The sequence below is a fragment of the Oryzias melastigma genome, linkage group LG23, assembly GCF_002922805.2.
Source record: "Oryzias melastigma strain HK-1 linkage group LG23, ASM292280v2, whole genome shotgun sequence".
NCBI lineage: Eukaryota > Metazoa > Chordata > Actinopteri > Beloniformes > Adrianichthyidae > Oryzias > Oryzias melastigma.
The window spans coordinates 18452264-18475421 of record NC_050534.1 but is presented as its reverse complement, the minus strand read 5'-3'; the positions used below and the strand labels follow the sequence as shown (position 1 = coordinate 18475421).

Below are 23158 nucleotides of genomic sequence, written 5' to 3'. Positions count from 1 at the left end.
TTTCTCATGAACATGTCTCAAGTTTCCGGTCTGTTTTGCTTAATTAGCCATTTAACACCTGAGGCGTCATTGATGACGCTTAAACACAAAATCTTTAACGTACTGTAACTTTTCAACCATTCGCGCTGCTTTTCTCCTTCAAAATCTACTGGAATGACGTTGATCATGTTAACGGTTGAAAAGTTACAATAAATAAAATAAACACTGAAGCTCTGGTGTTGAAGCTGTCTTGACAATTGAAGTCTTGACCTTCGTCCTGCTGAAGACCACCAGCATCGATAGGAGAAAATTGAAGCAACAAGTTTGAAAGAATCTCTAGAGTCAAAGACGCCTCAAAGACATTTTTATCTCAACCACATGCAGATCAGATTAGCCACAGACTTTTCAAGCGAGAATAAACGATCAGGAATTATCAACTTTCCGTCTGTTTGCTGTGGCTAAATCCTAATCTTAATGACCAGTCGATAAGCTGGATTGTTAATTAAGCAGAGCGGCGTGGTAATTACATCTCTGAGGGACCTGAGCCAACGCCGTTCCAGCTCTACCTCCTCCGGCTGACACGACGACCTGAGTCTTTCTCCTGTGCCGGTCTCCATCATCACATTAGAAATGTATCTCTCACAGTTCTCCTGTCATCTCATCCGGGCCTGGTGCATGCTGGGAGGATGGCACAAACCTAATAAAACCCCCAAAATTCAGCGCCGGTCTCGGTTGTGTGCTTTGGATTCCAGTCAAATCAGCCAGAAGCATATGAAATAAAAATCATTGTTATGGACGGCAGACTGGAAGTGGATGCGGCTCATAAAATCTGTCTTGGCCTTAAAATAACTTCACAATCACCACGCGCTGCGGAAACTGTTAGCAGGAGTGTGGGCACAGCCTTTGGCCTGATGAAATTACCAGGAAATAAAAATCCATCAAAAGCAGCTCGCCTGCCCGGGTGCTTCAGCTCCACCAGAGAGACGACAATCTGTCAGCTAATGTGCGAGTCCCCCAGAAAATAATAACAGAACGGACGCCGAGCGGCTCTGCCAGACTCACGCCGTTATGAGCCGGGCTTATTAAAACCCACAGCGGAAAACAAATATGCAAACACAGCTCAGAGAGCACAATAAAAGATGGTGTGAACGAGGACCGGAACAGACGCCACGCGGATAATTTGATGGCTTGACCGCGGCAGGCGATGCTGTTGCAGCCTGTTGTGTCATGTGACCTGCCCGAGTTGTACCGGCTCCTCCGGGAAGGTCACGGCGAATGACAGGCGTAATCAGATACAATTAAGTCACTCAGGACAATATTAAAGGACTCCCTGGCAGTTTTGGGAGCGGATGTCTGAAGATAATTTATGAAGACGAATGAGGGAAGTCTCACTCGGATACATTTGACTGGGAGATCTGTGAATAAATAACACTGCAATGTTGGGTTGTGCAACAAACGAAACACGCTTTGACTAAAAAAATGAAATCTGTCCAGTCCTTAAACTCCCTTTGACCTTACAGAGTGACGCAATAGTTATGTTTTCATTACAAACACATTCTCATCCCCAACTCGTCATATACTGACGTTTGGTTTAGGACCCCTCCACGTCAAAAATGTATGTTTTGGGTGTCCCCAACTCATTGTTTTTTGATGTGCTGGCTGTTCCAGTTGAATAAGGGCTCCCCGACCTCCGGGTCGCAAACCGGTACCAGTATGCGTACCACACCGCTACTCTAACCATAGCCCTAACCTGGTACTGAATGTGTGCGGTGCCAGGCCGGAACCAGCACTGGTTTACAGTACTAGTTTGCAGTACTGGTTCAGTACCGGTACTACAAACATACACTACCAAAAGTGGTACCGATTTGAAGACTAGGTTAGATATAGGGTACCGGGTAAGGGTTAGGGTACCGGTACTACGCTTGTAAGCTACCAGAAGTTGTACCGATTTGCGGAACAAGTTAGGTTTAAGGTTCTGGGTCAGGGTTAGGGTACCAGTACTATGCCCATACGCTACCAGACGTTGTATCGGTTTGCGGACCAGTTTAGATTTAAGGTACCCCGTCAGGGTTAGGGTACCGGTACTACGCTTGTATGCTACCAGACGTTGTATCGGTTAGTGGAACAAGTTAGGTTCAGGGTACTGGGTCAGGGTTAGGGCACCAGTACCAGCTGCATCCAAAAGACCGGTCCCTGTCCAACAAAACCCCTGGACTCCTGATTTTACTGGAACAGCCAGCACGTCAAAAAGTGACGTGGAGGGGTCTTTAGCCAATCTTCAATATGTAACAATTCAGGAATGAGAATGTGTTGTCATTACTGTCAGGAGTCAGAGTTCTGTCTCCCCCTCTGGTCACCGGTGGGAGCCATCTCCAGAGTACTGAAGACACTTCATCTCCCAGCAACCTCAGCGCACACTCCCCAGATGCCGCTCAGCTGACTCCTATTCCTCCATCACCCACAGAGCATTTAAGCACTGCTTAGAGCATCACTCAGTGCGAAGTATTGTTTGTGCCACTCTGCCTGCATTGCTGAGCATTTCTATCTGGACCTGATCTTTTGTTTTCTAATCCTGCTTTATCTCTGATTGCCGTCTGCCCTGACCCTTGCCTGGACTCTGACTATCTAGTCTCTTCTTTGATGATCCGATCCTCGTGATTGACTTCTCCCCATCTGACCCTGATTTAACATTGTGGACCTTTAGCTGTGCTTCATTCCTGTCTGAACTAATAAACCTGCTGTACATGGAACCAGCTGTCTGTCCGGTTGTATGTGCAGTTTTGCAATCACACTTTTTCCATTAAATCATAATTATGCAATAAACTCAAACCAGCTCATGTGACAAGTCCTTCAAAAACACGGATTTGAACAATACTTTACTGCAGATACATTCCAATATATACCACAGCACTAGCGTTCACCATCATCTATCAAAGGAGACGTCAGCGTCTTATTGAGCAGTAAGCTACGTGGGAGCGTCTATGGATGAAGATATTTTGGGAAATGATGGTTGATGATTTTACAGAGGAGCTGAGAATACAACAATTCTGCATGACAAGCTCAACTGTTCATGAGCTGTAATACTGTGGGACCAGGGCCGGTCCTGGTCATAGGCGACCTTGGCGGCTGCCTAGGGCACCATCTGCTGGAATGAGCCACTTTTCTCCTTCAAAATCTGCTGTAATTGCGTTGATCGTGTTAACAATTAATAAAAAATGACATTAAGTCAAAGAACATAAGTACAATATAAACATGAATCCCCCTATTTATTAGAGATTGTTTTATTCGTGAATTGATTGTGGTTTTTTTAAGTTTTGGAAGAAAAATTGTCCCTTCTGGATGAGGTTATCTCCAAATAAGTTCCAGCATAGCCATTTTTAAATGCTGTGGTGGTCTAGCTAGGACACTGAATGGTAGATCTAAAACTTTAGAGATGTATTTGAAGCTCTGAAGACTAATAAATGCAACATCTTGCTTCAGAAGAGTACTTTGTTTTGTATGTGTTCTTGTAGGCATGGTGGTCATTTCTCCCAAACTCTTACCAAGACTCAGTGTTATGTCCTGCTCCTACTGCTAGATCTTTTTCCACCCAGTCCTTCTGCTCACCTGGCAGGTGTGGCCAATTTGCCTTAATTGGCCTTACCAAGGCAGGCCTCACCAAGGCAGGCAGGGAGCAGAGCAGCAGGTTGAGGAGCTGGTTGGGGTTTAGCTGGTGTGGTCCTGGTTTGTTTTGGTCTCTTTTACCCCTTTTGTCCTCAGCAGTCTTATACTGCTGGGTTTTGTTATTTTAGTTTGGGGTTGGTAGTCTTGATTTTCTGGCTTTGTTTGTTTGTTTTCTTTAGGTAGTTTTGGTTAGGCAGCCATTAGCAGGGAGCTGCTGACTCCAACATTCTCAATGACTTATTTGATGTTTGGCCAAACTTCCAATTCCCTTTGGTCTGTCTTTTTGTTTGAACCAGCACACAAATTATTTCAGTTTGTTCTTTCATTCCAGGACATGTTTTTAGTTTATTTAATAAACAGTGTTCTTTTACCCATCATGTCCAGTTTTTAAAGTTAGGGTCCCCGTTTGGTATTTATCCCCTAGACTGTGGGCCGGTTTGCCTATTGGGAACGTAACAGTTTGTGCGTCTTTTCCGCCAAATTCACCCCAGAAACAAACAGTTTCCAAAACCAAGAAAATCGGACATAAAATCTTGTGAATTAATTTAAACTCTGCTGATTAGTCAACGAAAAGCATCAGTCAAAGTGGCGTAGATTTGATGGTTCTGGTCTGCAGCTAGAGCCGTTCCACAGGTGACAACGCACTCCTCATAAAGCAGGAACAACCTTCAGCTTGTGATGGATTTATCTTCCAAAAAACCAAGCAAACGGTCAAGAAAACTCCAACTTCCTGAAATATCTAGAAGCCACATTTCAAAATCTCTGATATCACAGAACAGAGGCGTTCTGGAAGCCTCCTCTGCACCCTGGAAAACAATGTGGAGGACGTTCACAGAGAAAGCAGCAGCTTCTAGGATCATTTTCATAGAAAAGCAACCGTCTGAAACGCTATCATCCATGCAGAGGAAGTTGTAAAGCGAAGACACGGAAGCAATTCAGGTTAAAATCAAAGATATTTCATGTTTTTTGGGGTTTTTTTATGCAAAAGAAGACCAAAAACTGAGGAAGAATTTGGATTTCCCCCTGAATACTTTATAAATGAGATTTCATGTGTATTTCTAAGGAAATTCTTCCTCCTTCCTGCATGTCCTCGTTTGGCTCCCAGTCGGAGGATTTGAAGTCCCTTCTGCTTTATAGTTTGAGCCAGCTCATTCTTCTGGAAAAGAGGGCCAGCCCACCCACACCTCTACGGAGTGACACAGCAACACAAAACATAAACAGGAATCTTTTTTTGCAGAACCACTGCATGAAAAAGAACGCGCCTGTCAGAAACGCGCCCCATCCACGCCGGGATGGCGGGAGAAAGGAAAGCAACAGAGGATGGAATTTGTTTGATCTGTTTTTAGGAGACTTTGACTGATTTTAAGCCTGTCAACACGCAGCGTAATCACAGCTCTGAAACGCTTTAGCAGCGTGGAACAGTGTCTGAATCAGGGGTCTGAACCTGCAGCTCTGGAGCCACGTTATGAGAAAAATACAAAGGTTTTTCATTTTAAAAAGTAACTTTAAAGTAAAAAAATAAGTTTCTGACAGATTTTTGTGCCACAGAAGATCAATTGAAGTGGTAGAACAGCCAGAATTAAAATAGATTTTCAATTTTTGAACACATTTGAGGATTTTAGGTGCAACATATGGTTCAAAATTTGCATTTAAAGTCATTTAATTAGCTATAATTTCATATTTTTTGTTAGATTTACACATTTCTAGCTGAGATGCATCATAAAATGTTAAATTATTGTTAGTTTTTTAATCACTGCTGATATTACACTATAAATGAGATAAAAGAGATGATCTAGTGGCACAGGGGGTCTTTTATTTTGAAAGGAATGCAAGTTGTAAATTATCACATAATTGGACAAAAAAATGCTATTTGTGTGAATGTTTAGTAAGTATTCACACGATAGTGATTCTCCTGCTACTTTCTGTACATTTTGCATCAAGTAGAAACTCAATCACTTTTAGAGATTTTAGCAATTTTGCTATCAAAACGTTCAGCTCGTTCAGAAGAGTTTAGCTCTTTTTTTTTAGCAACATGCTAACGTTTTTGGCTAAATTATTAACTAGTGAAGTTTTTATAGGCTAATTTAGAGTTTTGCTTCTATTTTAGCCACAGAATAATTTAGTTTACTGGGGAATTTGAGGCTATTTTGGAGTTTAGCTAGTATTTAAGCAACAAGCTAGCTTTTTTAAAGATAATTTCACATCTTCTAAAGTTTTTTGGGCTAATTTGGAGTTTAGCTAGTAGCCTATTTAAGCAACATGATAACGTTTTTGGTTAATTTGGCATCTACTCGGGGGTTTTTTGGGCTAATTTGGAGTTTAGATAATATTTAAGCAACACACTACGTATTTTTTTTGCAAATGTTGCATGTATTAGAGATTTTAAGCCATTTTACTATACATTTTTTTCAGAAAATGAGATTAACTTTAGCGCTCTTTCATAGTTCTTTCCAGTCTTTTAGCAAATGTTACATTTTGCAAATAGCTTTTGCCTTTTTAGCAAATCATTTCAGCAATTAAAGTAAATTGCATCACCATTTTCAGCAAAAAGCTTCAGCATCTTCAGCGACTACTTTCAGCAAATAAGCATTCACACTAACATTGTCGCAGGTAATGCGACTTTTCTACTTTCTCTTAGTTTTGTGTTTTCTATTTTTGAACATATTTGAGGATTTTAGATGCAACTTATGGTTCAAAACTTGCATTCAGAGTAATTTAATTAGCTCTAATTTCATATTTGGTTGGTAGATTTACTCATTTCTAGCTGAGATGCATCATAAAATGTCAAATAAATGCCATTTTTAGTCACTGCTGATATTACATTAAACATGAGATAAAAAGAGATGATCTTGTGGCACAGGGTGTCTTTTATTTTGAAAGGACAGCATGGAAACTTCTGCAAAAAGTTATAAATGAACACATATTTGAAAAAATGCGATTTCTCGTAGTTTTTGTGTTTTATTTATGCCAAAAACTAATATTCGTCTATATTTATCATAAATAAAATGTAAAATATCAGTTTCTTGTTTTTCTGTAAGACTTTGTGGCTTCTAAATGTTGCAGACCCCTGATTTAAACCAATCCAGATCAACAAGTTCAAAGATTTTCAATCACTTTCTTTAACAAATCAAAGCGGCTCGACTCACCGCTGGAGTTCTTGCCACAGATGAGGTGCTGGTAGGGCTGCAGCAGACCCCAGATCTCCGAGTCGCTGTTGATCGCCTGCTCCATGGACTCCAGCGTGAACTTGGGGACCCCGTTGTCCCTCTCCACCAGCGCGCTGCGCAGCACGCGGCTGAACACCTCCCTGACCAGGCTCTCCATGCAGGCGGCCAGGTAGATGGCTGCGTGCTCGTGGATGCGCAGGGCCACCCGGCTGTCCACCATCCACCTGAAGAACTTGCCCACGGAGAAGACCAGCCCGCAGCGCGCGGACTTGCCCCGGCTGAACTTGTCGCCGGTGCTCATGTTGTAGAGCGACAGCGCGCTGAGAGCCGCCGTGATGCAGTTGACGGAGATGGTCCACGAGAGCACGATCTTCACGGCGCTTTGGATCTCGTGCTTGGTGCACTTGGCGTAGCGCAGGCTGAGCCGCTGCGCCTCGCGCGCCACGCGCACCAGCGCGCGGCTGATGAGCGCCGACAGGCGCGCCAGGAACTCCGGCGGCGGGTCGCCCACCATCAGCTCCTCGTCCTTCCTCAGCGCGCCCTCCACCTCGCCGAGGCTCCACGGCGCGTCCTCCAGCTCGGGCAGCTTGGCGCAGTGGCCCGCGCACTCCAGGATCTCCGTGTCCTCCGCCAGGACGGTGTTGACCGTGTCCAAACTGTTGTGTCTGCTGTGCATGGATTCCGTCAGATGCCAGCAGTTGCCCCCATGCGCGAAGGACGGATGCGTGTCGGAGCAGCACAGCGACACGCTAGACGACCTGACCGAGTCCGCGGCTCCACCATAACCAGAGTCAAGCGTTAAATCCTCCAGCGTCCTCACGACTGTGTTACCCTTGCCTGCCATAACTGCACCGCATACTGTTGGGTATGCGTGGTCTCCCAGTCAGTCAAACGCCACAAACTCGTCCGGATGTCTCCGACACTTTCTGCTGGCTCCAAAACAACTTACAAATCCAGTTTTCTCCTCCTCCGGCAGCCTGGATGTCCTCCAAATCCTCCACCCTACAACTTCATCTGCGTTCCTCCGAGAGCGCACAAACCTTCCGCGCTCTCTGCAACAAGCGCAGCGCAGGCAGGGCTCCGGCGGAGAGGAGGAGCCTGCGCGCTGCGGGGCCGCGCGACACCAATCCGCGCCTCAGTCAGCTGTGACTGACAGGAGGGAAGGACCCGCAGCAGAAAGTGGCGGGTGCGGGGAAACACGAGCGCACAGCTGGAGACGCGCGAGCGTTCCTCCATGCGGGGTTTTGTCTTGACGCAGACTCCTCTGGTGCGTTCTGCGGGTTTGTGCGCAAAAATCCAACCATCAGCATCCCCTCATCATAAAATCACTCCATCTTTAAGTCAATTACTCCATAAGGTGACTTAACCGAACTGAGCTGAATCCAGAGGACGCTCTTGGAACAGTTGGTGGAATGATGATTCATGCGTTCTGCTGGGGCGCACCAACCATCTGCCCGCGCCTCGCGCCACAGGCTTCACATTTTCTTTACATGACGCTGCGAAATACATGATTCGTGGAGGATCAGAGCCTTTGTTTTATAAGAACTTATATTTTCTGGCTCCAAAGCCCGCGCGGGTGGGTTTAGAAATTGAGTTTCTTTCTCTGAATCCAAACTCAAAAGTGCGTCGTGTTCTCCACAGCTGAGCGCGCGCGCGTCTTGCTGCCTCGCGCAGGTGAGAGCGGTGGAGGTGGACTGCTGCTGTCGGAAGTGTTCAGGAGCTGGCCCTCTCTTATCAAACCTTGGTTGCCTGGTAACAGTGAAATTATCGTGATTTCTTCGGCTGGATGATAGTAGTTAGAGCGCGTTGGAGCAGAATGGAAGAGCCCTGCCATGAAACCTGAGTCATTCTCTACAGGCAGGATTTCTTCATTTTGTTCAGGGCTGTTTTTTAATCCACTTTAATCTCTCATAACTCATGTGTTTACAAGTAATTAAGTTTAAAACAAGTTCCACGAATGAAAAACCTGTAGAAAATCAAACAAAAGCAGCAAAAATATTCATAATTTTAGTCAAGTATGGAAGGCAAAATATGTTGCACTTTCAAAATGTGATTAATTAATTTAATTTGTTATAAGCTTATGAAGTTAAGTTTACAATGTTTTTGTTAATCTTGAATAGCAGTAATAGCAGAATTCAAAAATAAGAAATAGAAAATAGTAAATAAATTATATTTTAGAAAATTGACCAAATTTGACCCTTTTTTGGACATTGTTTAGGGTTGTTTTTTATCCACTATAACTTATTAAGTTTTAAACGGGTTCCACAAAATAAATATAATAAATTAATAAGACAAATAAAAACAACAAAAATATTCATAATGATAATCCCTATGGAAGGGAAAATGTGTCAAAATGTGATAATTGGATATGCAATTTAAAAATGTGTACGATTAATTTAATTTGTTCTAATATCATAAAGTTATTTGACATTTTTGTCCATCTTGAATACCAGTAATAACAGCATCCAAAAATATAAATAGTATTAAATATATATTTAAAAATATCAATTTTAGACCTTGTTTAGGGCTGTTCTTTTATCCATTTTAACTACTCATAACTCATATGTTCATAACTTATTAAGCTATGAAGTTTTAAACAAGTTTGACGAAACATAAAAAAATAAATAAGCGAAAAGAAACAAACAAGGGCAGCATTTAAAAAAATACAATTAAATAAAAACTGGTTATGGAAGGCAAAACATACCAGAATGTGATAATTGGATTTGCAATTTAAAAATGTGCACGATGACTTTAATTTGTGCAAAAACAGATCAAAACTAGAGGTTCAAGAACAAATGTATTTAGAGCTTTTTAAGTTCATTTGACGTTTTTGTTTTTCATTTTGGATAGCAGCAATAACAGTAACCAAAAATGTAAATACAAAAAAGTTAATTAAATAATTCATATAAATTCAACTATTGTTATTTTTTTAGAATTGGCTAAACTTGACCTCTTTTTTGGATTTGGGTTTTTAAGGTTAATTATATAAATCATTAAATAAATACATCACATTTTTAACTAGTTTACCCTGAAACGTTTTCAATCAATAATAGCAAAAGTTTTGTCATTCAAGTTTTGAAAGAATCCTTCAGTGGAAAGTGGAACTACTTATTCACATCTTTTCAATATGTTTTTCAAACCACATCTATTGTATATATATTTATGTCATCTGCAAATAAACATTTTTCTCTAAATTTTATTTTGTCATTTTTACATATAAAAACAAAAAAAAAAAAAAACGTTGAGGTAGAGCGGTCAGAAGATCACAAGTTTGGTCCCATCTTGTCCAGGACTGTTATTTATTCCACTGTAATTACTCGTAACTCACGTGTTTATAACTTATTAGGTTTTAAACAGGTTCCACAAAATAGAAACAGTAGTAAAACAAACAAAATCTTCATAATGATAATAATTTTTTTAAATACAAGTAAATGAAGACCTTATGGAAGGCAAAACATGCCAAAATGTGGTAATTGGATATGCAATTAAAATTAATTTAATTTGTGCAAAAAACTGTAGCAAACTACATTTATATTGTATATATTCATGCAATCTGCAGATAAACACACTTTTTTCTATATTCTTTTTTATTTACATTTTTACTTTTTTATGCAAACAAAAGAAAAACTGAGGTAGAGTGGTCCACCTCTGATCAGAAGCTCGCAAGTTCGATTCTCATCTTGTCCAGGACTGTTTTCTATCCACTTTATTTATTCATAACCCACATGTTTATATCTTAATACGTTTTAAACAAGTTCTAAAAAAAAAAACAGTAGAAAAGCAAACAAAATCAGCAAAGATGTTAAGAATGAGATAGTCATTTTTAAAAAATACAAGTAAATGAAGACTTCTATGGAAGGCAGATTGTGCCGAAATATGATAATTTGGAAATGCAATTAAAAAATATGCTAAATAAATTAAATTTGTTCTAATCTTTCAAAGTTATTTTGACATTTTTTGTTCATTTTGGATAGCAGCAATAACAGCAACCAAAAATACAAATAGAAGAAAGTTAATTAAACAACAAATATTTTTTTTAATGTGGCTAAATTTTCAAATTTTTTGGGATTTGGGTTCTCCAGGGTTAAATATATAAATCTTTAAATAAATAAATCACATTTTTAATTTGTGTGCTGTAACAAAAGCTTTTTTTCTAAATGATATTTTAGTTAAATTTGAACTTGTTTATACAAAGCAAAAAGGAAAAGAAGTGGTAAAGCGGCCCATGTCTGATCAGAGGATCGCAGGTTCAGTTCCCACAATGCCTGTGGGCAAGACACTGAACCCCATGTTGCTTCTGGTGATTGAACTGAGACAGCAGAGCTGCCATCAGTGTGTGAATGAGTGTGTGCATGTGACTGTAAAGCACTTTGGGCTGTTTAAGAAGGTAGTAAAACAGCAATATAACTATACATTATTTACAATACATAAAAAAACGAATAGACAAATGAAAGCAAAATAAAATAAGTCAATTTATAGGCAAACAAATTTTGTGAAACAATGCAAATATCGACATATTAAAAGTCTCCTTACATATAGAAAACCTGGAAAACATTCTAAGTAGAAGTAATAAGTATATAAGAGAGGGCCATACCAAACACACATGAAGGAGCCTTCGAGCTCAGCCACAGAGACACAGAAACACAGTGGAAACGGCTGTCATACAAACGCAGATCCCTGTACTGAGGTCACCACAAATTCACAAAAATATCCCCATTATGCTTTAACTTTACACTAATCCTTCCCAAAGGTGGGATTTTTAATTTAATTCCATTGTACTACAGAGTTACCGTGGGAGTTTTCTCTTTAATCCAGGTAAATAAAATAAATGTCCTGATAATAATATCTTACAAAGTCTTATCTGAAAGTTTGTTTGTAGAGTCAGTCCTATAAAAATAGTTTTTTTTGTGGGTTTTTTTTACATGTTCTTGTAGCATTTTTCTCTCGATGGAGGACATATATAAAGAAAATTCAAATGAAAACTGCATTTCTGAGTATTTCTTTATTCAAATAATTGTAAATCAGGAGCAGATGAAAATATAACATTAGAAAAAGAGTTTAACTGTGACATAGATAATGTTAGCTTGGGGTTGTGAGGGGCTATAAGCTACCAAGAGAGTATGTAAACAGAGCTCAGATATGGGTGACGGGAAGAGAGGCGGGGTTGCTCTGCGCCAACAATCAACTCAGAGGTCAATTTCTAACAAACTACTGCCACTCTGCAGAAACTATGTCCCATAAAACAACATTTTTTGGCTCAATCATAATCATAATTATAAGGTCATTTGAACAGTTTTACAATAGATGAAAAGAGGATTTGAGTGTCCTTTAAAGATAACACCAGTAGAAACTGACCTGGATCTTTGCATATTTTCAGGATCTGATTTCTTCTGTAACACAGACAGAATTTTTAGATTTTTTTGGGCAATTCAAGAAACAACATGTATGTCCCAGTGGATGATTTGTACTTGAGGTATAAAGGTAACTTATGTGAGTCTAAATTATTCAAAAAGTGTGATGTCCTGTGTTGTAAACACACATTTTATTTTGAAAATCTTTATAGCAGAAATGTAACTCTCCCTTAAACAGAAGATAGACTATGGCATTGACCTGCTCTTTAGGTCAAATGCTTGTCTGAACACAACAAAAAAACTTTAATTTAGAACATTTTTATTCACTGTCAAATATTAGTTTTCTACATATTTAGAATAAATTTGATTTAAAGCTTTAATTAATAATTACAAAGCTTGTGAGGTTTTTTCTGCCACATTTTCTGCCGTCCTGAAGGTTGGAGCTCTGCCACACTTTAACCATCTTCATGTTCTTCACTCGGAGCACAATGTGGTCAACCACACAAAACAAGCCGGAGCAAGGAACTGATGCATCCTCCAATGTGTAACCACATCTAACAGATGAATGTTTAAGAGATACATGTGTCAAGAAGACTTCCTCTGTTTTTGATTTGGAGACATGCAAGGGCAACTGATAAAATAACGCTGTAACAATTGATCGATTAATCAGTTTCTATTCTTATGATCCAAGAATTAATCGAATTGAATGCAATCAGCCCAAATCGTTCAAATATGAAATAAATCTAAAATTTATTGTTATTCAAAAATACCATTTGGAATAACTTTAGGCCATAGAATCAGATCATTATTAATAAGATTAATCAGATAAAAAGGAATCGTCACACCCCTATGATAAAACACAAAATTTTGTGTTAATAATTAAATTTTGTACATTTTTGGAAAAAATCAGAACCTGCTCCTGAGTCTCTATGAAGGATATGATCAAATGATGTAGATTTTGTCTGCATAATTAATTTTATTACATATATAATAAATACGTATTGCTTTTATCCAAATAGTCATGCGTAAAAAAGTAGTAATGATTTGAATTTTTCAATGATATATTTGTGTTTTTATATAATCTACTTCCATACTTGACATTAAAATATACATAGATATAGTTACTTCTAGCCTTCCACAAAAATAAATGATTTGTTTTATTTTGATGGGAGAAGCAGACTTTGTTATAATGGTGTAGCACTGCCTCCTGCTGGAAAACGGACGTTCCTACAGGAGACTGTTTATCCGTATCTTGCATAATTATGTCACTTTATATAAGATTGTTGTGACGCAGTTTGTACCTTATCAAACACCACGCAATCTGCAGAACATCCGATTTTACTCACTGCTGAATTCATATTCGTGACGGATGCTGCTGTTTTGGAACTTAAAATTATTATATTTGAATAAGAAACATTACAAATATAAAGAAAATAACTTTTAAAGCGTAAAATGAGTTAAATATAAAGAAAAAGTACAGGTGAGCAAAACACGTGTCTCATTGAAAATATAATAAAATTTTATTTTTTATTTAAAAAAATTATAATCTAATAATATTTGCACTAGAGTGTGTGTATATTAAGAAGTCAAGAAGAATCTGACGCTAATTGTTTAAATATTTAAGTTAACACAGTTTTTTCCGTTCTTCCCCTGATTCTGTGACGTCACTGCCTCTCCTCATAAGGCCAAAGAGAGCACGCTGCGAAAACGTGACCACGCCGAGCGAGCCACGCAGCGCGACGGACCAATCACCGCCGAGCTCGGACGTACGCACGTTGGCAGTTGGGGGGAGCGACTACCGTGGGAGCGGCTAGAGAGGCGGAGTTTCGACTCATTCTAGGGCAAGAAGGAGCGTTTTCAATTGCCGCGGTACCCCCTTACAAACTTCCACTTCAAAACAGACGAAAAGGAGTTTTTAGGAGAACCGAAAGGGATTGTTGGAGATTTTTCCTCCCGACCAGACGCGACTTGGACGATAAAAGTGACGGTTTCGTGTTTACATAACACGCTTTCCCGGTGTTGGCGGCGCGGAGTGCTCGGTCCTGCCACCGCAACCTCCCTCCAGGTCACAGGCCAGTTCATTGTTCCGTCATTCGTTTCGTTATCAGCTATAGAGTGAAAAACCTTAAGTCAGATTTGTGAAAATCCCGCATTTATCCATGAAATTGACATCGTTTGGAAAAACAAGTTATACAACAAGCCGGGCTGCCGCACGTCAGACCGCCAGGTCCTAAAGCCCGCCGGGTTGCACGTTGCTGCCAGTCCAAATGCTTCACCAATCAACGAGTTCTGCACTTTTCGACATTATGGAAACAATTCTGTTAGAGCAAGGCTAATATAGAAGTTGGACTCGAGATCTGAACTGAAATTTGTGTGTTTTGAGGACCTTTATCCCCCGTCATATATATCTGGTTTCCCCCCGTGGCCTTGGATTCACTCAAATATCACAGGAATCCGCCGGTAAATTGGAATTAACGTCGTCCGAGCACCACCGGAACCCCCCGATCTCATTCAAGAAGGCATAAAAAGGACTTGTCGGTTTGAGTGATGGTCATTAATACGATCCACTGGTTCAGGAAGGGCTTGCGGCTCCACGACAATCCGTCGCTGAAGGAATCTCTGCTGGGGGCGGACACCGTCCGCTGCGTCTACATCCTCGACCCCTGGTTCGCGGGATCTTCCAACGTTGGGATCAACAGGTGGAGGTGAGCATGCAGCTTCAGGTGTGCATGTGTTTGCACGCAGAGCTGGAGAGTACCTTGTAAACGTTGTTTTCCAGCTTTTTAAATAAAGTTTTAATAATATAGGCTGATATCTTCAGGCTTTGGCTTGTTTGCCTAATCAAACAAAGAAGAGGGAGAAGATAAATCAATTGTTTTTTTTCTTTCAATGATTAAGAAAACCTAAAAATAAAATTCATCTTATGTTCTATTTTTGAGTATTTTTATTTAAAGTTGAGAAACAGGATCAGACGAAATACATGCATTTTAATGAGAAGTTTTTGTGGGCGTGCCCTGGCTCCGCCCCATTCTGATTCATCCACTTGAGGACAACTAGATCCATAAACATCCTGGTTTTTCCTCTGAATTTGCTCGCCAATTTTGTTGCACCGCTAGCATTTGCTCGGGGTTGTGAGGAGCTATAAGCTAGCTGGAGAGCGAGTAAAAAGATGGATGATGGGAAGTGGTGGCAGAGTTACTCTGTACCAATAGTCCCGCCCACAACTCGGAGGGGAATTCTATTGAAGTCTTCCCACTCTGGAGAAACTATGTCCTTGAAAGCCACACAGGTGTTTTACTTTTAGCTAAAAGCATCATAATTAAAAATAATATATTAAATGATAATCTGAATTGGTCTTTAGTACCTTGTAAATACTAGCAAAAAGGAGTATTTAACGTTTAATTATTTGTCTCGTTCTCCGCATTTGGCCCATCCCCTGGGGGAGTGGTGAGCTGCAGACACAGCCGCACCGGGAAACCATTTGGTGGTCTAACCCCCCAATTAAACTCATCAATACTGGGAAGTGTATGGTATGACTTGACCTGGATTTGAACTCACGACCACCCAGTCTCAGGGTGGACACTCTTCCACGAAGCCACTGAGGTGTCAAAAATGAAGTGTAATTAGAGGAACATTTGTTCGCTCAAAATATTTCTGTCTCAAAGCAACTGAAATGTAATTTTTCAAAAATATTTCTTATGGAAATTAATTTTTTCAATGAATTGTTAGCAAAAAAATAGGATATTCTATCTTAATACAGAAAATGCAGCAATCATTTTTAAAACCCTTGATTGTTTTTTACTCAAAAGTCATATTTTATGATCTTTTTGTGTATAAAACATATTTTCTATTCATTTTTGCTGTGGAAATGTGTACTGTTGCTCATGAAAGTTGCACTTCTTTGCAGTTTAAATCAAATGTCGGTAGAAAAAAAAAAGTTTTTCATTACCAAGTAAATTGGTTTGGATGTAAATTTTACAAATGAATGAATCCTTAATCAAATTGTGACCTTGTGATTTGAAAATGAAATTTGTTCTCGTTTGTTAATGCTGTTTTCACAAAGCATCCACACATTCATTTCTTTTCAGAGGAATTGGTTTAAAAACAAACATCTATGAAGACGTCATGGTAGTTTATAGTAAAGTTTATTTTAGCTTATGTGTTCTATCTTTACCAACCACAGACTGTCTTAACATTGACTAACATGGTGGTTAAAAGACTCTCTGGGCTCTGCATCTTCATAATTACACTGCATGAGTCTCTGTTTGCTCAGTTTGAGTCTGAAAGATCTGGAGATGAAAGGAATCATGAAATAACCACAAAGGCGCAGGACGCAAACAAATATGAAAAGGTTAATCAAACACTCAAAAAAGGAAGACTTTTCTTCCTAAGTGTAATTTGAAACAATCAAACAAAAATTCTCAAAGCAGGAGCTTAAAAAGGCGAGTTTGTCAGACCTGGTCGGGTTAACTTTGGTCAAACGTAGCATTAAGTTACAAAACAAGAATAAACAGGGTTTGCAGCTGTTGTGTCTTTTCAGTTGTTTAGGTTTTTGTATCCAGAGCTTCATGGTCATTGATGGTTAAATATTTACTTCTTGTGGATGTTTCTGTTTCACTCTTGCTGCACCACAAAAGATGCAGACAGAACTGGATTCCCTCGTGTGCCGCTCGGCAGGTTTTCTGCTGGAGGAAGAACTTTCTAGGCTGTTTTTATGTTTCATAAGTCGATAAATGCGTTTCTATACATGGAAAATATGTACATAAAACACCTGATTGTCGATATTCAGAGGCTGATTGTGGCATTTTTGCATAAAAAAACCCAACAAATTTAAATATCAGGTTACAATAATTAATTTGTCTTTCTATTGACTATATCTGAGAACTGGACAAACCTTTTATCGTGATACAGATGTTTCCGAATTGGAGAGGGGTGTCATCAATAAAAGGGCTACACAATATGCAAAAGGCTTGCCATGTGCTGTGTTTGTTAGTGATCAGTATTGTGATGATGATATGACTTAAGATACATGAGCAAAAAGCAAAACAACTGACATAAATTTCCATTTCACTGCAACAGTTTTATTTGAATAAATGGCAACATAATTTAAGACCCTCGTCTACACAGGAGGCGGGTTATGTGAGGGGTCATCTGGATTGCCAAAAGAATAAGATTTAAATAGTTAAACACCACAAGCTGCCATAAGATTGTTTTTGCGTGTATTAACGTTTAAGGTCGCCATTTATCACAGTTTACGTCGTCTTTTGCGATAACTCGTATTGCACAGGCTTTCATTGCCAGGACGATAAATTTGCTGTTTATTGTGCAGCCTAGTCCATAAGAAGTTTGATCCGAGTCGGTCTGAGTAACTATGGCAACCAGGAGTTAAACATTGTCCTCCTTGATGTGACCAACATAAAATGTACCATTGAATTGATGATGATTACTAAGGAAAATACAGAATATTACTATGTCTCTTCTTTGACATAAATACCGTAAACAGTTTTTTTTTTGGTCATGGGCTGTTTGAAGTCTAAACATGTGGATGACTTACCTGAAAAGGTGGATCCTGTGTGATTAGTAATTCACATACATGGTCGTGTGAAGCGTTTCTGTGAATTACTAACCATTTTTGGTCAATGCAAACTTCGTCTAGTCTATCTCAAAAATAGACACCTTGTTTCTCAGTTGAACTGTTTTGTCATATTACTCTGATGAAGAGGATGCATATTTTTTGTCAGCTGACATTTCTTTAGTAATCCGTTGAGCCACAACTTGACAGCCACTTCTCAGGGTGCAGACGTGTTTGAAGCTTTCCAGCTTCATATAGAGATAAGACTGAGTCGTAGTGGACTGTTAAACTCCACACGCTGCTCCAGAGTTAACCTTCAGTGTTGTGCATGACGCATTCACAGCCAAAACTCTTGGCAACTCTCCACCTTCTTCAGTCTGCGACCCAGACGTTTGAATCAGGGCTTCTGTGGAGAAACTGCTGCTTCTCCATCCATTCGATTGTTGTTTTCCTGAGTGCTACACCTATAAAAAATGACTTTTTACAGTCTGACTGGTTGTCCAGTGGTCCTAGCCCACCCCTGCAGTAGTTACAGCCTCTGTGGTGCACATCCTTGTTTTTCTGTTATGCAACAGTCCTCAAAATGACGCAGTACACCCCCAAAACATTCACTTTTCTGTTGCACATATTAGACATGAAGTTCCCAAAATAGAGAAAAAAAAATCTTTCTAAAATGACATCTCAGTAAATAAAGCCTTAAATTTAGCGTAGGGTCATGAATCTCTGTAAAACAATGAAACATTTTGAAAACTTGAAGAGTTTTGTAAAAATTCTGTTAAATTTAGTTTGTCAATTTACATTAAACTGTAAAAAAGCTTCTTCTTGTTGGATTAAGACACTTTAAGTGTTGTTAAGTCAATTTGTTCACATCTGACCCTAAAAAGTCTCGCTGCCTGTCTTTCTGTTTCTTCCCAACACTTACACTAAGAAATGAACCTAAAACAGACGATAACCAGAAGAGATTCCTCCATCTGTTATTAAACCTGAAGCACATGGCTCTCGTGAAATGTGTTCTTGGATTCTCCACATAATAACTTCGCCTTAGTGCTCTATATTGGGGCGTTCGCCATTTGTTTTAGGGCTGTCCGAATCTACTATTCCAAAGTCCAGTGCCCTAGAAATTTCCCAGAAAACTCAGTGTGCGTCAATGCTCATTAGATCGGGGAATATAGACCAGAATGCATTGTGCTTAAACAATTTTTCATGTGGAAAAAAGTATTTTATTTATTTCTAAACCATTTACAGTCTTTATAAAATGTTCATATTTATTAGGTTTTACTTGGAAATCAGTGATGTCATATTTGCCTTTAAAAAAAAAAAAAAGTAATGAGCATGGTGTCCGGATTACTTTTGAAATCCAAGGCACTAGATAGTCCTGCACTATATGGTAACCAGGGAGTAGAGAGGGAATCTGGAAATAGTCCTGGACTCGGCTCAGATAAATCATGAAAACACTGGGTTTGGTTTGTTTTCACACTGCAGTCATAAAACCAGACCTAACTGCCTAACCTGCCCTCCTGCAGGGTCAGTTTTAGACTGGAAAATTTGTTGGTCCGGACTGCCTTCTACCCGAGATTTCTGTTATTTTCTTCATTTGTCCGCTAATAACCGGCTACGGTGGCTGTTTTGGACTATTTGTTCCACTCCGAGAGCGGAGCCTATTCAGACTGAGAGTGAACCGAAGTTCAGTCCAATTAGAAACAAACTGAGACCAACTCGAAAGATGGTCCTAGATCGGTTCCTGATCCCTGACCAGGGTCCGCTTGGGTGTATTCAGACAAAAAATTTGCTATGGATTATCGGAGGAAGCAAACTCTGGTTCACTTTACGCAAACAAAACATGTCAGGTTTCAATACCCCCTAAGAGAAAAACTTTGCCACGTCCTGTGGTTGTTAGTGTAGATGAAAAAGGGCAGTGGGAAATTTAGCCCCATCTTTAAACTGTAGGTTTATTGACAGGACTGTAACTATTACCTATTCATCCTGTTCTGATTGTGGAACACCTCAGGGATCTGTTTCGGGATCCCTTTTGTGCATACGCTGATCCTTTATTTTTAACAATAATCATAGATGTTTTAAGGATGTAAAACTCCTCACTACACGCTTTATACTCTTTTCCCAGATGGACATTTTCACACTTTTCTCTCTTGCTTATCCGCTCAAAGTTCAAGCCTTCATAGAAAAGTCAAATCTGATCGCAATCGAAGATTTATGTCGATTTGACAAACTAAACGCATTCTGAATAGGAGACATGCCATGGAAGAGATTGGCTGTCAATCAGGATGCAGAACATAATGTGCTGTAACAAAAAAAGAACACAGCATGAAAAATTGAACAGAAAAGAATCCATGAAAAAGTGAGATTGTGAGAGTTGAACCTCGATATGGCGAGGCAAAGATGGACGGCGTTTTTCTCTTTGGACAGAGAGGCTTCCAGCTACCGTTAATCCCCTGTATTTTATTTTACATTTATGTATTGAAGAGACTGCTTAATGAGGTGAAGGACTTTGAGAAGTTCTCCTTCTCTGCTTTGGACCTATGGAGTGTGTTGACGTCTGTAACAAGCTCCTGTTCTTCGGCTTTCTTCTCCGCCCTTCAGATCCTCGAAGCCCATTTTCCTCTGTAAATGATTACATAATCACCATAACTTTCTCTCCCCCCTGACCGCCCGCGCTCGAGCAAAACTAGGTCAATGTGTTAGTAGAAGAGCTTCCATTCTTTCTGTTTTGGTGACCTACTTCTGCTCTGCTGCCAGTCTGAGATCTGAACGAACCAAAGCTCTAATCCCAACGAGTCGCGTCCATATCTGCTTTCACCGTCTGCTTTGAACGTGGAACCGCGGGAGTTTTTTTTTTTTTTTTTTTTTTGAGCTGACCTTTGATTACACAAACTTGTCAAGAGGATGCAGTCAGGGTGGAGTGCCTCCATTAAAGACGTTGTTTGTAGAAGATAGAAAGGAGGTGTAACTGAGGACGGTGTGAGAGAAATAATGACTAACAGACACGGACAGGTCTCAAGGTTGTGAGATTTAATGTTTCTCTGACCTCAGATCAATAAAAGCAGCAGCTGGGACTTTTTTTTGGAAAGTTAAACAGAAAGATAAATGCTTAATCTGCTTTTTATCTGCTCTCATTAAACTGAAATAAGGTTTTCATAAATACTATAATAGTCTAAGAGCATCCATCATGCCTGATTCATAAAAACATGATTAGACCCAAAGGAACTTTCCACTTTCCTGTTTGGTACCTATAGCAACGCTTCGGGAAGCACCAGATTACCACCTCACACTCTGCCTGACTGTGGGTTTGTGGGTGTGTAATCTAATGTTGGGACATCTTATTTTTTTGGAGGGGGCGCATAAGAAATTACACACAAGAAAAGGAAGCGACCCAACGCTGTCATCAAGGGATAAAATGTCCCTGTTACTGGTCATATTTGAGCCCGTTTGTATTCGCTGACGTCACGTACAGTGAAGCTTGACTCATGTGCCGCTTACATGACTCAGCCTTAAAAAGTAGTTCAGGCCTGCTGCTATGAAACCAACCGCAGAGGAAACATTAAAAGAGACATTAGGTCATTGGTCTGCATGAGGATGACAGATTTCTGTGAAGGGGAGTAACTTGGTTTACTCGTTTATGCCATTCAAAGGTTAAGATGGGCTATAAAAAAGAACATAAATGAAACAAAAAATCTATTTTTTTTAGTGGGATTTTACTTTTAGATCCTAAAATGTTTGGTATTTTATCATCTCAGCCAATAATGTGATACAAAAAAACTTGCATTTGTTTTTAGTTTTTTTTCTTAGATGGACATATTCATAGAAAAACACTCAAAATCACATTCACAATGTTTATTATATGTTATAAATATGTCTGTACATAAGATTAAAACTGAGCAGAATTCTATGTCGTAGTTGTTGTTGTTAAATTACAATGTGGGAATAAAGAAATAAATGAAATATTAGTATTGATGCGGAAAAAAGAGGAAAAATCCCCTAAATATGGTGACATGATTTCAAAGAGTCCTTAAAAAATTTTTTCTGAGTTGGGGTTCGGGCTGACATTTAGTTTTTGTGAGTATTATCTAACAGTGACCCACTTACCAAAATAAGGCTCCTTCACCAACCGATAAGGGGGTAATTATCCTCCTGCTTCCTCCCGGCTCCCTGACATTATCCCGGTTGGACAGTTCTGGTGACTCAACACTTGACCCGTTTAGTTTTGCAAGCAGATGCATTTAGAACACCCCCAGGATATTTATTTTAACACTAACAGCCCCATTTTCCTCAGGAGGTGTTGTTCTTTTGTATCATCCGTCAGTGAGATCTTGTTTTGCGCGCCGCTGGTGGCTTTGGAAAAAAAAAAACAACAAAAAGCGTGTTGGTCCTTCTTAATGATTCCAACTGGAAACCATCATTCGTCACCGTTTACTGCAGAGGTGGAGCCTCTGATCAGAAGATGGCAAGTTTGGTCGCTGATTGTGTCAAAGTGTCCTTGGGCAAGACACGAAGCCCCACATTGGTCCATCATTGAGTTAATGCGTTCTATGTGTGACTGTACAGCGCTTTGGGCCTTAAAGGAATGTAGAGAAGTGCTATTTAAGTAAACACAATTTTTAACAATCTTTTACTGATTTTAGGTTGCTCAGTGTTTCCCATTGTTCAACACTGGGGGATCAGAGTTTAGACTTTGATGGGACCCCCCCCAGGACATAGTGTGATGACTCTAGTGCAGGCATGTCCAAAGTCCGGGCCATGGGCCAAATGCTTCCATGAAATCAATACCATGAGGCTCCCAGCATCTTCGTAAAAGTAGGTGCACGGTTTCTTGGTTGTGTTCGGCTATCTCGCTCATTTCTAAAACAGTAATTGTTACTAAAAAATAAGAAGTTGAGAGTGAGGGTCATGGTTTCAAGGACAAGTAGAAATTGGCATGTTTTTGAGTGAAATATTCCTGATTTGCCAAGAGATTGGCAGCAGATAAGGCAGGGTTTCTGGAAGACCACCATGAGGCCGGGCCTCGAGGACTGACTTTTGACACCACTGATCTAGTCATAAGAAAGGTGTGAATACTGGTTCCTTACTGACCGAGCTCAAAGGTTCTCCACACGGTTTGTGCAGGTGATACGCAAGTGCCTGTAGGACACCATCGCAACCTACAATCTGATTGTCTAATTTCATAATTTCGTGAACAGCACTTACGCAGGATTTGGGGGAGTTGAGAAAAATCTTCACGACTCACCAGTGTCTCAACTACTTCACCATTACTTTACCCTTGTTGTGTTGTTGAAGTGTTCTCTATGACCCGTCCCTTGCAGCACACGCGTAGAAAGAACATTCATGAACCTTGTTACTCTAAAGCATGGGTCAAAGTCAAGGCCCGGGGGCCGGATCTGGCCCTCTGGGTATTTATATACATTTTGTTTGAT

The 23158-nt window shown here is 39.8% G+C and overlaps 2 protein-coding genes across 4 annotated transcripts in view; one reads left to right on the top strand and one right to left on the bottom strand.

Moving 5' to 3' along the window:
• The window catches only part of LOC112153201 (ankyrin repeat and BTB/POZ domain-containing protein BTBD11-A), a 222565-nt gene extending 214372 nt beyond the window's left edge, over positions 1-8193 (bottom strand). For both annotated transcript variants that reach the window (XM_024283199.2, XM_024283208.2), the window contains exon 1: positions 6789-8193. In XM_024283199.2, coding sequence (XP_024138967.1) covers positions 6789-7653 — 865 coding nt within the window. In that variant the 5' untranslated portion in view covers positions 7654-8193. The remainder of the gene's footprint in view (positions 1-6788) is intronic.
• LOC112153208 (cryptochrome-1) overlaps positions 1-23158 on the top strand; it is a 48350-nt gene that overhangs the window by 17133 nt on the left and 8059 nt on the right. The window contains exon 1 of one of the 2 annotated variants that reach the window (XM_024283224.2): positions 13895-14865. The exons of the other annotated variant lie outside the window; for it this stretch is intronic. Within the exon in view, the coding sequence (XP_024138992.1) occupies positions 14708-14865 (158 nt within the window). The 5' untranslated portion in view covers positions 13895-14707. Of the gene's footprint in view, positions 1-13894; positions 14866-23158 lie in introns of those variants that run through there. 2 annotated transcript variants of the gene reach the window in all.